The following is a 14,392-nucleotide window of genomic DNA, read 5'->3' as shown; positions in this document are numbered from 1 at the left end:
CAGTAAAGTACACAAATTATGCACATGCCAGTGCACAGCAATAATGTTTTTAGTAAACTGCAACCTTCAGCGTGTCACACAGACGACTCGTGTGCATCCTTCGATGCATATTTATGAATATTTCAATACTGCTGCATTCACTCCTTCAGACGTTTAAAGCTCCTATCTGACTCTCCCTCCCCTCTGTGGCGTTTAGGATCCTTCCCCTCTCACGGTGCTCCGCTGCCCATCCTCAGATAACCATTCCACACGTGCAAACAGAGCCTTGCTCCGTAGCTGATAACGCCCCACCGGCTCAGATGAATGGCACCACATTCTTCTGGAGAACAATTTACCTTACATGTTAGCCATCACATGAACGGCGTTTATTGGAGCTTCACAACTTTTTTCTCACTGGCTCTGTAAAATCACTACTGAGTAGGGCTCCAATTTTGGTATGTGACCCACTCAGCAGCAAGAAACTGCTTCTGAAAAAACCTAACTGCAGCCTGGAGCCCAGGTGGTCTGGTTTTGCTTTAATTCACAAGGCTATAATGGAAGCCATGGGACATTACCTTGCAACTGCCCACAAGTGACCCAGTAAAAGTCATGCTCAAGATGCACATTTTCAAAAAGAGCACAACCACTCTGCTCCAGCACAAGGCAGATATTTTTCAAGTGGAAAGGCCACTAATAATTTAAGATCTAGTACTTGACAAGAAAATGCTGAATAAGGAAAACAAACTGTGCTGTCAGATGAATGAAAAAAATATGTTATTCAGCTGTATGCTCAATAAAAAGAAAGTTTCAGCTCTGGGCTTTAAGTCATTTCTACAGGTACATGCGCGTGGGTTTTTTTTAAAACACTAAAATTTTAGGCATAATAAGTTACAGTGAGAGCAGTGATTTTTACTGTGGAGGTCTGAACCCCAACATGAGAAGTGACCCTGACCGACATCTCTTCACGGCTGATCACGCTGCTTGTGAATACAGCTGTAATACTTCGGGGCTCAACCAATCTGAGTATGTCTGCGCCGGTGGTACGGTAAATCCGTGGCCTGGACAACCACTCGTGCAGAACTGAGAATTGTTCCCTCTGTTTGTACAACCGCTCTTTGGCTTTAAGCGAGACACCTGCCCAGCCCGCGCCGCAGCTCCGTCGCTGCTTGCACGGGAACAGTGCTCCAAGTACCCCGCCAAACGCTTGCACAGAAAACACGCCTTGATATGAGAACTGGGTCCATCACAGCTGTTTGAAAGGAGGTAAAGCAAAGCTTAAGACAAGATGATCAGCTTTATGAATGCTGCTCCAGAACTATGTATGGAGAAAGAAATCTTCCCGCAACTCACATGAAAAAAAATAACTACAGCCTGCACTACAGAGCTGTGGGCTACGCTCCTAGAAGTGGCTGCAGCACCCGTGGGGACACATCAGCTTGACTTTCACACGGTGGCCTTCACAGAGTGGGTCATTTAGTCGGATGGATTTGGTACTGCACGAGTTTCATTCCTTCTAAAACTCAAGCCAGCTCTTTCATACCAGCTTGGATAGCCTTACGCGGCATTATATAGCCCGCAGAACAGAGACGGCTTTCCTTGATGAAGTCGTCAGTTGTATGATTAGCTCAACATCATAAAATTTCTAACATCATGAAATTACTTCTCCAGAAATGTATGCAATCATCTTCCAGATACACAAATTTAAGCACATTAACAAGCAGTTTAGTTGCAAAAAATTTTTAACTTGCACCTGAAAGGGGTCTCTGAAACTTAACAGTGAAGTTACAAGCCTGAATTCTTAATCATTTACTTATGTTTTGGGAAAGATAATTTATTAAGTGTAAACTGACAGTGCAAAAATCAGGGCTTTTAGAAATCAAAGCAAACATTTGCAGGTGTTAGTTGACAACAGGTATTTTTTTTTAACCAAAGGCAGACAAACTAGAGTAAGTATCTAGCTAGAATAACCTATAAAGTATTATTGTTCTCTGCTATAGATATTTTATTAGAAATTTTGAGCATTAGTCTGTTCACTTTGGCAGACAGTTCTCCGAGGACACTGTGCAGGCTTTTAAGATTTTAGACCATCTTTCTATGCGGTTTCTTGTTTTTTGATGATTGATTTCTACATGTAGTACTCATCTACTCAACAGAAGTAGAAACAAAATGAAAAGACCCTCCCATAAATAGAGAAAACAGAATGGCATACAGGTCATTGCAAATACATCAAACCACAGTAAACTTAAGAGAAGAACGCATGTGTTCACATCAGGACTAATTATATGAAAGTAACTAGAAGACACACATGAGGTCCCTAAATTTAATAACAGCACTGGTATTAGCTTAAAAGCTACAAAATAATGCCATAAAGCCCTGTATAATTTTTTCATTTTTGTCCATTTTTGATCAGAGTTTATATATCTAATAAAATTTCTTAAAAAAGAGTATAGCCCAGCATCTCTTTATATATATCTATATGCATGTGCGCGCGCACACAGCCCCGCATTCATACTCACTCTCTCTCTGCCAAATCGTTACTATTAAGGAAAAGTTTCAAAACTTAACTGGTATTCTGTTCTCAGGGAAGAAGAGCTGTTAATTTTAACTCTTGTGCTTTAAGCGCAGCTGCCCGCAGAGAGACCAGAGACCTTCGCCGCAGCAGCCGGCGCGCGGCTTCCCAGCAGCCTGCCCCAAGACGCCAGTTTATACGCAAACAGCCGGTGCCCGAAGTGGAAAAGGGTGGAGCTGGCCACAAAAAAACCGCCAGGGAGTCAAGGCTTGCAAGGAAAAGATAAGAAACTCTAAGAAAAAACATGGCTTCGGTGTTAAGGCAGAAAGACGTGGGCTCAGGAGCAAGTGCCGGGAACTGGATGAAGCTACCATAACGCCTACAGAGAAGGCTGCAGTGAGGCGCGTGGACGCCTGAGCCAGGTCTAGGCGAGCGACTCGGGAGCAACAAACTAGTCCCCACACCAGAGCTCAGCGTGGGCCAGTTTTTCCTGTTTCTCTAACCCAGTACAAGCTAGTTTTCCTCCAGAAGCTGAATTAGCATGTTTACTACTATGACAGGCAATCTAGATATACTCTGTGATTAAAGCAAAACTGAAATATAAAACTCCTTTTGAAAGCCAGCGTTCAACACACCCAGCACTGAAATTGCCGTCACTAAAACCTCTGAGAAACTGCTACGGCAATTACTGCCTGCAAACAGGGAGTCTAAGGCCCTCGGCCGTATTATTTTGCTGAGTGAAGTGACACTACACATCTTACTGGATAGAATATAACTACCAATTTTTAAATATGCAAAACTTAAAATACCAGATCAAATCAAATTTCAGCTTGTCAGGGATCTTGCATGTTCACGACTAATTGATTTTCAGTAAATGCACATATGGTAGCAATGCATCAGGATAGAAAACAGGCAAAGCCTTCAAAGGCGGTTCTAAATATACATATTTTTTCATCAGACAGGAAGGGCACTGGACAGGGATGAAGGTAGTGTCATCGGTCACTACTTACCAGGATTTTCCAGGCATTGTTAAGAACTGGTATTAAACCAAAGGATTATTTAATAACATCTGTCTGAGAAGAATGTCAGAAAAAAAGACGACTTGAAAATGAATATAGCTATATTCCTTTTAATTGCCATTCATTACTTCTACTGCAATGGGGACCCTTCTTGCTCTCTCGCCAGACCCACTTGATTCCTTTACCTGACAGAATTTACAAAACCAGTGAATGAAAGCAAAATGGTAATTTTATTTTACATGTCCCTATCACTTTCCTACAGAATTAATTCAGATCAGAGTGCTATTTATAATTAATAACTTAAAATCGGTATAGGTCCATACAGATATGATCTAGTAAAAATGCCAGGCAAAGGAGGAAGGATTTCATTACATTTGATGATTTGAATGATCTAAAGAACATTGTGTGTTAACAGCACTCAGATTACGCCAAATTTATGACAAGATTTACGGACACTTAAAAAAAAATAAAAAAATCCTTCAAACAAAAAGACAGACCTCCAAAACAACAAAAAGCGCACTCACAACCCTCTCCCTCCCCAAAAGAACAGACAAAACCCAAGCAAGCCAACAATCGGCAGGAAGATTAGAAATATGGATGTGAAAAATTCCGTCTGGAATCTGTCAGGAATTTATATCTAATGAAATAAATACAGCATTAACCTGAGTACAAATCTCCAGTCATTTAAAATTTTCAGCTTCCCAGGGAACCGAGGCTCCCCGGCGCCCAGCAGGATATCGTCACAGGTCAAAGGGGTCTTCAGGGCACACTTTGTGCCTTGCCTTCAATGACGGGCCCAGCGCAGCACATCTCCCCTGGCGAGTGAAATGCTGCCCGATGTTGTGCGATGAAAGCGTGTGATTAAGAACCCATTTTGATGGGAGAAAGGCAGGTGACAGCCCTCCGAAATTCCCCAGTAGAGAGCCAGAAAGATACTGGAAAAGACCGAAGTCAGACAAGGGTGCTGCAATCAGGAAAGTCCTGTCCCGTGAGAAGGTCCCCAGGGGACATAAAGGATTGCGAGCCTAGAGCAAAGGCTACCAGCGATGGGTAACGCTCCTCAAGGATTTGAAAGGCTTTTGAGCCTATGGAGAAGAAGTAGTAGATGCTGACACACATAAGCAACTGAAAGGACTTTGACATTTTACAAAAATAAACTGCCCCAAAAGGGAGTGGTATTGTGAAAATACTGCATGTTCACTCGATGCAAAATAAAGCAAGCTAGACAACTGCAAAGGATGAAATCAAAGTATGTCCTTCATCTCTGTCCTGATGGTTTGAAAATAACATAGCCAAAAAAACCCACCAAAACCCAAAAAAACTTAAGCATGTTTTTTTGTTTGTTTGTTTGCTTTGTTTTTGAAGAGAAAAATCTTTCTGTATCCTGCAAGCGAATCCCTCCGAGTTGAGCAGTTGCTACGTAGGGTTGTTATTTCCCCACTTTCTGGGGCAAGACCAGCCTGTGCAGGAGGCTGGGGTGCACGTACATGCATAAGAGAGGAAAGACGACCGGTACAAGAGAAATTTGTTTTAACCTCAGTATATACGAGTAAGAAAATTGACTGATGGCTCAAACTGAATTAATGTGGTTATGTAATGGCAGCACTGGAGCAGAACCACACTGAACGCCCTTCATAGCTCCAATGCATTGGTGAATGCTCTCTACACCCAACATAAAGTTAAAGCAAAGCACCACGAGATCCTGCAAGCAAGCCTCCTGCCCAGAGTAAAACCAAAGCAGCCCCAAATAACTGCGCATTTCATCTACAAAAAAGGCAAGTGCACATTGGCCGATGTGCCTTGACAGACCACAGGAAACTTTCACTGATAAATCCAAACCATAAACCAGGCATTTAAATTCCAATAACAGGGCATTTCTACGTTTCCGTATTTCGACTGTTCAACTCACCACCTTGTACATTATTTGACCACTCCACCTTTTTCTTAAAACTGGTAAAATAACGAAATACATCTCATACAACAGTGTATCTTAAATAAGAGTATATGTTAAATAAAGGGATGCATGCACCCTCTCCTGTTTCCATTCTGACCTGTAGCTCTTCTTCAAATACAGCAATGTGAACTGGATACTATACATGTTTATACAGTTTAAGCAGTGATCCTAATTCCTTTTAGGTTATACCTGCAGTCCTGTTAGCAAAAGCCCCCGGTCACCTAAACGCAATAGCTGGAACAACGAAGGCTACCTGACGGTTTTGGTGTCTGCGTGTCGGCGTACCCAGGCCTGGAGCTCTAGGCTTGGCACTGAACCGGTCGCCGAGCACGAGAACAGCAGATGTTTCGCAGACTCTCCCGTAACGACAAGCAGAAGGGCGATGCTGCCGGCCCGCTACGACACCTCGCACCTTCCCCGGCAGCTCTGCCGGGCGGGGAGGGCTGCCGTTTCCTTTGCTGAATGCCGGCCACACAGTGAATGTTGTCTTGGAAGCGTAGCTACTTTTAAAAATAGCAATAGGGAAAAATATTTTTATTGCTTATGTAAAAATAAAGAAAAAAGAAAGTCCTTAAGATTTAACTGAGAGGCCCTAATAACTCTCTGCTTTGGAGCAGGACCTGCTGTTTTGCAGGGAAAAGCAGGAAGGGAGGTGGGAGGCTAATCTTGTCTCAGAGCTGCACATTCTGGGATCACGAAAAATGTACCCAAGTTATGAACCACAGGGGGGAAAACTCACTTTTTGTATGTCCAAACTTGTGTTTTCATGCAGCTTCGTTATGATAAACTGACTGCTTTACATGTGATACCTAGACAAGCATTGCCTTTTTTTTTTTGAGAAAAACACCAGAAAAATGCCAGAAGGAAATGAAGGCCAGGAGGGCTTGCATACCATAACTTTAAATTATGGTTTTGATTATACAGCAAATAAACGTTTACTCACTGAAAGATGCAGTTACTCTCCATAACAAGCAGTATATGATTGCTTAGCATAAAAAAAGACACAAAAGTGTTTTTAATTTCAGAGTTAAGTTGGAAAAAATCTAAAAATTCTTTTCACGTTTTGGATATCCTACAGACGAAGCGTCTCACATCCAGTGCAAAGCAATAAAATTAGCCTATTGCATAAATGCAACGATTTTCCTTTAAAAATAACAATGCATTACCTGAACCTTCTGAACTTGCAGACGTTATCGAAATAAATTTAAATGGTTTGACTGTAAAAATTGGTCGGCAGTACTTCTGGATGCTACCAGGCTACTCTGACCTAGCTGAACTTAATTTCTTTTCACCTTTCAAAAGATAAGCAAACATGCATTTGAGTCCTAAAAGATTCTCCAGGCCTTCAGGTATTCATGGGTTATATGCAGTACTAAGCGAACATGCTTGAGCATTCACTGATAATGTAATCACTGCCCACAAAATGTCCTGACAAGACTCCTATATTTTGTATAATACCTACTATGAACAGGCTCTAAGACATTAGCAAACATTAGAGGTAATGGGAATGGCTTTTCAGTAGCTTTTCAATTACTCAATTTAAGAAAGGAAAATTGCACATCAGAGAAGAGTAGTAAGATGGCACATAAAATACACACATCAAGTCACACATCGGAGAGATATAGTAGCTCAATGTCTGAGGACTTCTGGTCAGGGCTGTAGCCCTTAGAATAACATGCATTGCACAAAATCTACAGTGGTTCCTGAAATATATTCTCTAATTTATTTTCTTGCTAAAGAACTTAAATTTTCTTACTTGAAGGAAACCAAATTTTAATATCATAGATGAAATGTGAAGTAATCAAATTTCCTAGCATCTTGCAGTGATTTACCCTTCAATTTTATACCATAATTCTATGCTCAGAGAAAGTGCATGTTCAAACAATCCCATCTTGAGTTCATACATGCTTGTATATTTTTAAGAAAGGAAGATTATTATCCTTGCTATATACACTTCATATTTACTAATACTTGCCAGAAGATGAGTCAACGACTGTTTCTGCAATCTGAATGCATACATCAAAATGTAAGATCAGGTGAAGATTTATCAGTGAATAACAAGCTCTTCTTTAAAGTATATCTGATAACCCCTCCTCCTCCTCTTCCAGGACACCTTCCAACTATTTACTACTTGTGGACTGGAATAAACCAGAGAAGCAACAAGACTCTATGAAAACTTTTAATATAATATAATTCCACAGCTATAGAACAAAACATTACCCACAACATAATTGGATTCAATCCTGAACCTGTGTTAGGCAGACTGGTAACGAGACAAAAGTTTTCTGGTACTTTTGTGACAAGTAATATATGCTTGAGGAGACCAGATAAATCACCTTCAGTCCTGCCTCAAGAACACTATGTCACACTGCAGCAGCTGGATGCTGGAGGAAGTAACGTAGCCTCTATCCCCAAATCTGTTTGTCTGAGGGACACTCGGTCATATACATAGAGATAACATTAAAAATGCTTTATTTCCTCAGATAAGAAATCATAGCAGGATTCCTCTAAATTTTCTACTTTAACGGAAGAGATGATCAATAAAAGGAAGTATTGGATGACAGAAATCAGTAGGTCAAACGCCTCTTTGGGCCTGATCATCACGCGTTCAGGTCCCACAACTCCCATTTTCTTCTTGGCAGCGGCTGCAGGCTCAGCAGCCTCAAGGCCCCTGGCTTATCTGGACAACTGTTCTCTTGCAAAACAAGAACTTGTAACGTATTGGCAGCTCCAAACAGCCCCTTTCTAAAAAATGCTGGGCTCAGCTGCTCTTGCAGCAGGATCCTAACAACAGCCCAACAACTCTTTGTCCCATTTTCTGTTAAAACAGTTAGCTAGACGCCGGGGTAGTACCTGCTCACCCCCTCCTTCAACCTACGTGCTGACACTGCATCTTTAAAAAAGAGAGAGACTTGCAAAGAGACATTTATTACATCTGGCAGACTTGGCAAACAATCTTCTCTCCCAAACGCTAAGGAGATCGTTACGCCTATCAGATTTAGTACTTCCATCAGAAGGACCCAAGAACACTACGTACGCAAACAGGATCCGTGTAATTTATTTTTATTTTGTGCTTAAACAGGCTAAAGACTAGAGTCTTTGCTGAGAGGTCTGACCACTTAGAGTTTAAGTATTTTAACAGGAAGGTGCAGACTCCGTTCTAAAATACGACTGGAGTTATTTAACATAAAATTATCATGATTAATGCATTATACAATACCTCCATATTTCCTTTATTATAAAGAGGTTGGCTGCAAAACGAAACTTGCACGAACTGACTTGAATGTAATAAATTCCTTAGTCAACAGGTTCACATTATACTCGGAGCAGCGCACAGACCCAAGAGGCACTCCACGACAACACTTTAGCAAACAATCCTATTATTCATGGATGACTATAATAGAGTGATTACTAACAGCTGTTTGCAATCTCATTACATATGGAAAAGCTTCAAAATAATTACACAAGAAGCACCCCAACTTTTAGAAGAACTGAGCAGAGAAGGCTCCTACACGAAGCTGCTTAACTCCTTCCAAGCCACGTTGTCCTCATCATCTGCATTACCCCCACTGCCACCTGCAATGGTTCATTCCCACCCCGTCCTCACTCACTCCTGATGGCTTCAAAAATTCTCAGGCAACAGTGGTTTTTTCAATGCATTCATCAGGTTAACCCCAAAGAATACATAAATTAAAACTAATTTGAGGACTTTCAATAGATTTAATAGTCTTATACATAGCCTACGCAAGCACTGAATTTACACAACCAGTAGATGAGTGCTAACATGGCAAAGTCTGGGTACGATCACCCCCAAGTACATGATAAGTACACGTAGCTTAGCTTTTAAACAAGCTTAGTCTGATTAAAAACAGTAATCAATGCATTCCTGGACTCAAACAATAAGTTAATATTCAAAATCAGAAGCAGAACTCCATGTAACGTCTGTCCTAATTTGTTCATATTTGACCAGTGACTCTTTTGCTCCCTTCCCTGCTCCTAAGCTTTAATTAGGCGCCCTGCAGTAGCCAGTTCTTTTTGTAGTACTGTAATGAAGCATAAAACCATAAAAGCAGCAAGGCTGTTTGTTCACAGACAACAACTGTGCAAACAAAATGTTGGAAAGCTGTTTAATGACTGTTCTTACAAGATGTTCCACTGTCCTGAGTTATTCCAGCTAGCTATGATGCAGCTTAAAAACAAAACAAACAAACAACACTCCCCCAAACAACCTCAAAAGGTTAATCAGGAACCTCAAAAAATAACCTCTCCAGTTCTCATTCCCCCCTTAACCCTACTCACAGGGCTTTGCAGGATCTGAGTGACCCTCTTCCTTTGCTCCATCATGTTGAAGTCTTGTCTCAGATCAGGAGACATGTTTCTCTCGCGGATATACTCCGGGTCATTTTCATTGATGCGATCAAAGTACCTCTCCTTATGGGGCATAGTGGCGGCGGGGGGGGTGGTGATCACCACCTGGCTGGCATCAGTACTCATGCTTCAACACTGCAGGTTATCTTCTTCACCTGAAAACAGTAAGGGGGAAGGAAGGAAGGAAGAATGAATGGCAAATAAAAACAAGACATTGAATATAACTTCCAAGTCTGGACACAAATAATGTTCTTCTCAGCTCTGCAGAATAATGTCTAAAATGAAGCAGAACAAGTGAATAATTCTCATAAATAGAAAAATATGGGAAAATCCTAAAAAAGTATGCAAAAATCATTACTGAATTTTAAATCTTGAGAAAAGTCTCTCTGACTTTTCATAACCATCTACTCAAGTTCAAATAGAATAACAGCAGCACACAATTAAAAAGTGACGTTCAAAACGTCCATAAGAAGTTTTATGACAAACTTTTCACATTACATTCATCAAGCCCCCCGTGGCTTTTATATAGTTCTACTTGCTGACATGCTTTACTTCAACAACCCCCCTTAGAAGATGGGGCCTCTGTTTAATATCCACTCAGAGCTCGTCTCCCAACTTGAACTAAGACGTTCCTCAGTTACAGCATTTCTAAACCATCTCGTAACTTCAGTTTGAGGATTAAACTCTGGGTCGCCTGAAGACTGCCAGCAGATCTCAACAGACCGCCAGATGGTGCCTCAGCTTTGAGAAGACGCTAAGAAAAACTGTTAAGGAATTAGCAGAGAAGGTCATATGATTAGTTGCACAGAACTGCAGCTTCATACCCACTGAAAATATTACAGTTTTAGCTTTTCTTCTCTTGTAACGGCAAGAAAAGATTCTCTCTGAAGCTCATGTAATCACATTAGGAAAAACAGTCATGTCTTGGTAGAAAGCTACACTTAAAACCTCATTTAAAAAACTGATCAGCATTTGTAAACACAAACAAAACTGGATCAAAAGCAGAAAAACAGACATTGAATTTTCATACAAAAAAAATCAGGATCAGAAACAACAAACTCAAGCACATCATTCTTCAAATTAGCAAAGAGGAAAGTTTTCTCAGGTTTGAGGAACAAAGAAAACCAAGATTTGTAGGAAAAGGTAGCATATTATAAAAATATATTTTAACATGCAAATATCTATATCCAATAATATATTTAACATGAAAATATTTACTTGCAAAATTATTTAGTATGCAAATAATTCACATCTCCAGAGGGAAAAAAGCCAAACACTAAGGCACACACGTTGCCAAGAGGTATTAAAGAACGTGGTTTGACATCATCCTTCCTTCAGTCGCTGGCTCACAGCGCTCTTGCTCCGTGCCACAGTTCACCCACTCCTCGTGCGTGCCAGCGCAACTGCTGCGTGGGATTTGCTGCCAACCGCGAGCTGTGAGGAGGCCGTCTCGTCTCCTCCAGCGATAACCTCACATTTTTTCCAGCTCAAACGTTTGGTGAGAGCCCCGCTGAAGCCAGCTCTGGCAACCCCAGCCTTCGTCTCGCCTCCGAGGAGCCCTCCCAGCGCTCGCGGGGCACCCGCCGCCGCGCGGCCACGCGAGGAACCGGGCGGCGAGAGGAGGCGAACGCGTTTGCTGCCAGCTCCGTTTCCCACGCTGCTGCACAGACAGCTTTGCTGGCACGCGGCAAGGGACAACGTGAGGATGGAAGACATGAGGGATTGCAGCACTGCACCAAATATGAAACCCCAGCCAGAAAACAAGAAAGATACCACCTCCACAGCAGGGGAAGTGTTAGCAGATAAGGCATAAGAAAGCCATTTCCATGATTTTCTTGTATATTGTAGATTATCATTAAATTTAGGGCTGAGATGAAAGACAGCTAACATCCTTCTCAAAACAATCACTAAAAGTTGTAATTGCTTTTGTCCTTTACTAACTTATTTTATTTTATTTTTTATTTTTTTGAGGGAGCTCATGCTGGTATGCAATGTTATCTGGTTTCACCCACCGAGCTTCCCGGAGCTTATCTGGTACGCTGGATGAAATAAATCACATTCTGCGATGTAGAACCCACATCCTGGATACGAGGTCCATGAACTCTGACGACTTCGTTATGGAGGTTGTGGAAACACAGGGGCGTTTTGCATTCGCTGCTCTGGTGCAGCCTGAGCTCACTCCGTGTGTGTTGACGGATCAACAGGAAGCCTCCTGAGCAGGACTGATGCCGGGATGCTGGGAAGAAGGCAAGGGGCCACAGCTTGCTTCAAGGAAGCGGCAATTTTGCAAAAAAATTATTTCAAGGCAGGATCTTTTCTTACTACAGACTATTTAACGCCTTCTCATTCAGGTTGCAGCTTAGGGCAACATACAGCAAGTGGAGGTATAAAAGGACCTAAGGTTTTGCTGAAGAATTAACCATCGTCTTTTACAGTTAAGATCATTGCAGCAGAAGGACAGACCTCTTGGGACAGCTCACAGACATGATCACAGCTTAATTTCCCTCTGTTCAGGCTACAAGAAGAGATACCTTTATGAATATCACCATGTATTACAGGTCCCCCCACCATAAATGGCAGGCTTGAGAAACCAAAGGAAAGAAAGCATCATGAGAACACAGCAGATCACAACAGGCTCCCCCTCTAAACGCTTCAAGGAAAGAAGAGCTTCACACCAGACCTCTCAGCCAGAGACAACCATCTCCATCTCAGTGAGAACCACGACACCTGGGAGTAACTAAGGTTACCCTATAAATGTAGCTAGCAAGAACCCAGTTTGAAGCAGCAGTGAATTGTAACGCCTACTCTTGGTTACTTTTTCTTCCCAGGAGTCACATTATCCAACTGTTTTTTCCAAAAATGCTCCTGAATCCCATTTACCCTGAGTGACACTTGTTTGGTTGGACCAACTACATGCATGTCTGGACTTCAAAAAACAATTTTTTTTTTTAAAGTTTACGGGACATAATTAGTTCAAGTCTGTTACTTTACAATACATTCTTACAGTGACAGAAAGGCCCATTCATCTGAAAAGAGACACAAATATGTGGCTGGCAATACTTAAAATCCTCAGGAGATAGTTTCTTAATTGCTTTGGGCTTTATTTTTTACTCCTTCCTTTCAGACTAATTTGTTACCTCTAGCCATTAAGATTACAACATTAAAGTCCTTGTACCACAAAAAACCTCAGTTAGTGAAGGTAATACGGGTATTGGGTCCAGTCGTTCTTGTTAGATCTGGTTCAGTGCCCACTCTGTTGGACCCAGGCTGACTCTTGTATACCCCCTACTGTTCCTTTGGAAAATTTTCAGAAAAACCCAGCCATTCTTTTATTATTTTGGTCTTGCACAGATTTAAAAAAATGGGACTTTTGTTAAAAAATGTGCCAAGCTTCTGGGGATCTGAAAATCTGTGGTGCCTTCTCAGCATAGGACTAGTAATAACATCGAAGCAAGGTACTTGCAGTAAACCCATATCAAAATCTATTAATTGCAACAGAGGATTCTCTCACTTTTTTTCTTTTTCTTTCTTTTTTATTTTCCTTTTAATTCTGTTGCCTGGAAGAAAATTGACTTTGCTGCAAGGCTACTTTTGGCTTCTGTGCCTTCCACTGAGGTTCCAGAATTACAGAAAGTGAGCTACCAGCCTCCTGAGCGGTGCTAGTTAATGTCTCTCCTGCACGCTACACTGTTCAGGGTGTTCAGATCACGGAGGTGTATGGATTACAAAGACTGACACAGATGGGAAGAAAAGGAAATGAATGAGAGACTAGATGTGCCTACAGCAACTAGGCACTAAATCTAGACTGGTCAGAAAGGATAAACACACACACACACACACAAAAGATGATGATCCCCCCCATACACACAAAGAATCTCATCCCATCCTGGTGAGATCCATCACTCCTGCTCAGCTGAGACACAGGTTTGCCCACATTTTGGTCAAACACGTATAAGCTGTCATGTCCATAAAAGATTCAAAGTATACAGAGCAGCACTTTTCCCACTTGTGGCTCAATTACTCGCATGGGGAAGTGGGGGTGTCTACAAAAGTAACTAAGAAAATCAAGTCATCATGCTTAATAATTTTTTATACAGAGGTCTGCATCTCTGCTGAAAATCCTTTTAGGTCTCTGCGTAACAAAGCAGCGTGAATGAGGGCTCTGGTTACAGAGCTCCTGGTTAATCTCTCCCCGCTTCCCTGGGCTCAGTTTTGCCCTCCGGAGGCACAGGGAACTGGGCTCTGGTACTGCTACTAAAGAAACGGGTCGCTCCCTCGCTCCCTCCCTCTGATGCCCTTACAGCTCACCATATTCTGTTTCATATTTTGTACCTGCAACTGGGCTAAAGAGAAAAAGCCGAGGGTTTTGCTTTTCTAAAGATACGTATCTCTCTACTTAAAAAGAAGTTTTATTTAATGAAAGATTCTAATTAATTCAGATGACTTGAAACTGTTCATTTCAGACTGCAAGATTAAGCCTTGAGCATCCTCATCTGACATTTTGTAAATTCTAAGTAACGCGCTTTGCTGCTTTTGTTGGAATAACTGTTTTCAATATCAAAT

At 41.6% G+C, this 14,392-nt stretch overlaps 1 protein-coding gene across 5 annotated transcripts in view; it reads right to left on the bottom strand.

Moving 5' to 3' along the window:
- Window positions 1-14,392, bottom strand: part of ADD3 (adducin 3) — a 110,572-nt gene that overhangs the window by 18,874 nt on the left and 77,306 nt on the right. For 2 of the 5 annotated variants that reach the window (XM_067300220.1, XM_067300221.1), the window contains exon 3: window positions 9,761-9,984. The exons of 1 other annotated variant lie outside the window; for it this stretch is intronic. In XM_067300220.1, the coding sequence (XP_067156321.1) occupies window positions 9,761-9,955 (195 nt within the window). In that variant the 5' untranslated portion in view covers window positions 9,956-9,984. Of the gene's footprint in view, window positions 1-2,544; window positions 2,690-9,760; window positions 9,985-14,392 lie in introns of those variants that run through there. 2 more of the 5 variants (XM_067300222.1, XM_067300225.1) reach the window with 2 other exon arrangements.

This window comes from Apteryx mantelli, chromosome 7 (assembly GCF_036417845.1).
Source record: "Apteryx mantelli isolate bAptMan1 chromosome 7, bAptMan1.hap1, whole genome shotgun sequence".
Lineage (NCBI taxonomy): Eukaryota > Metazoa > Chordata > Aves > Apterygiformes > Apterygidae > Apteryx > Apteryx mantelli.
The sequence above is the reverse complement of the archived record's forward strand: the minus strand, read 5'-3'. Positions and strand labels throughout refer to the sequence as shown.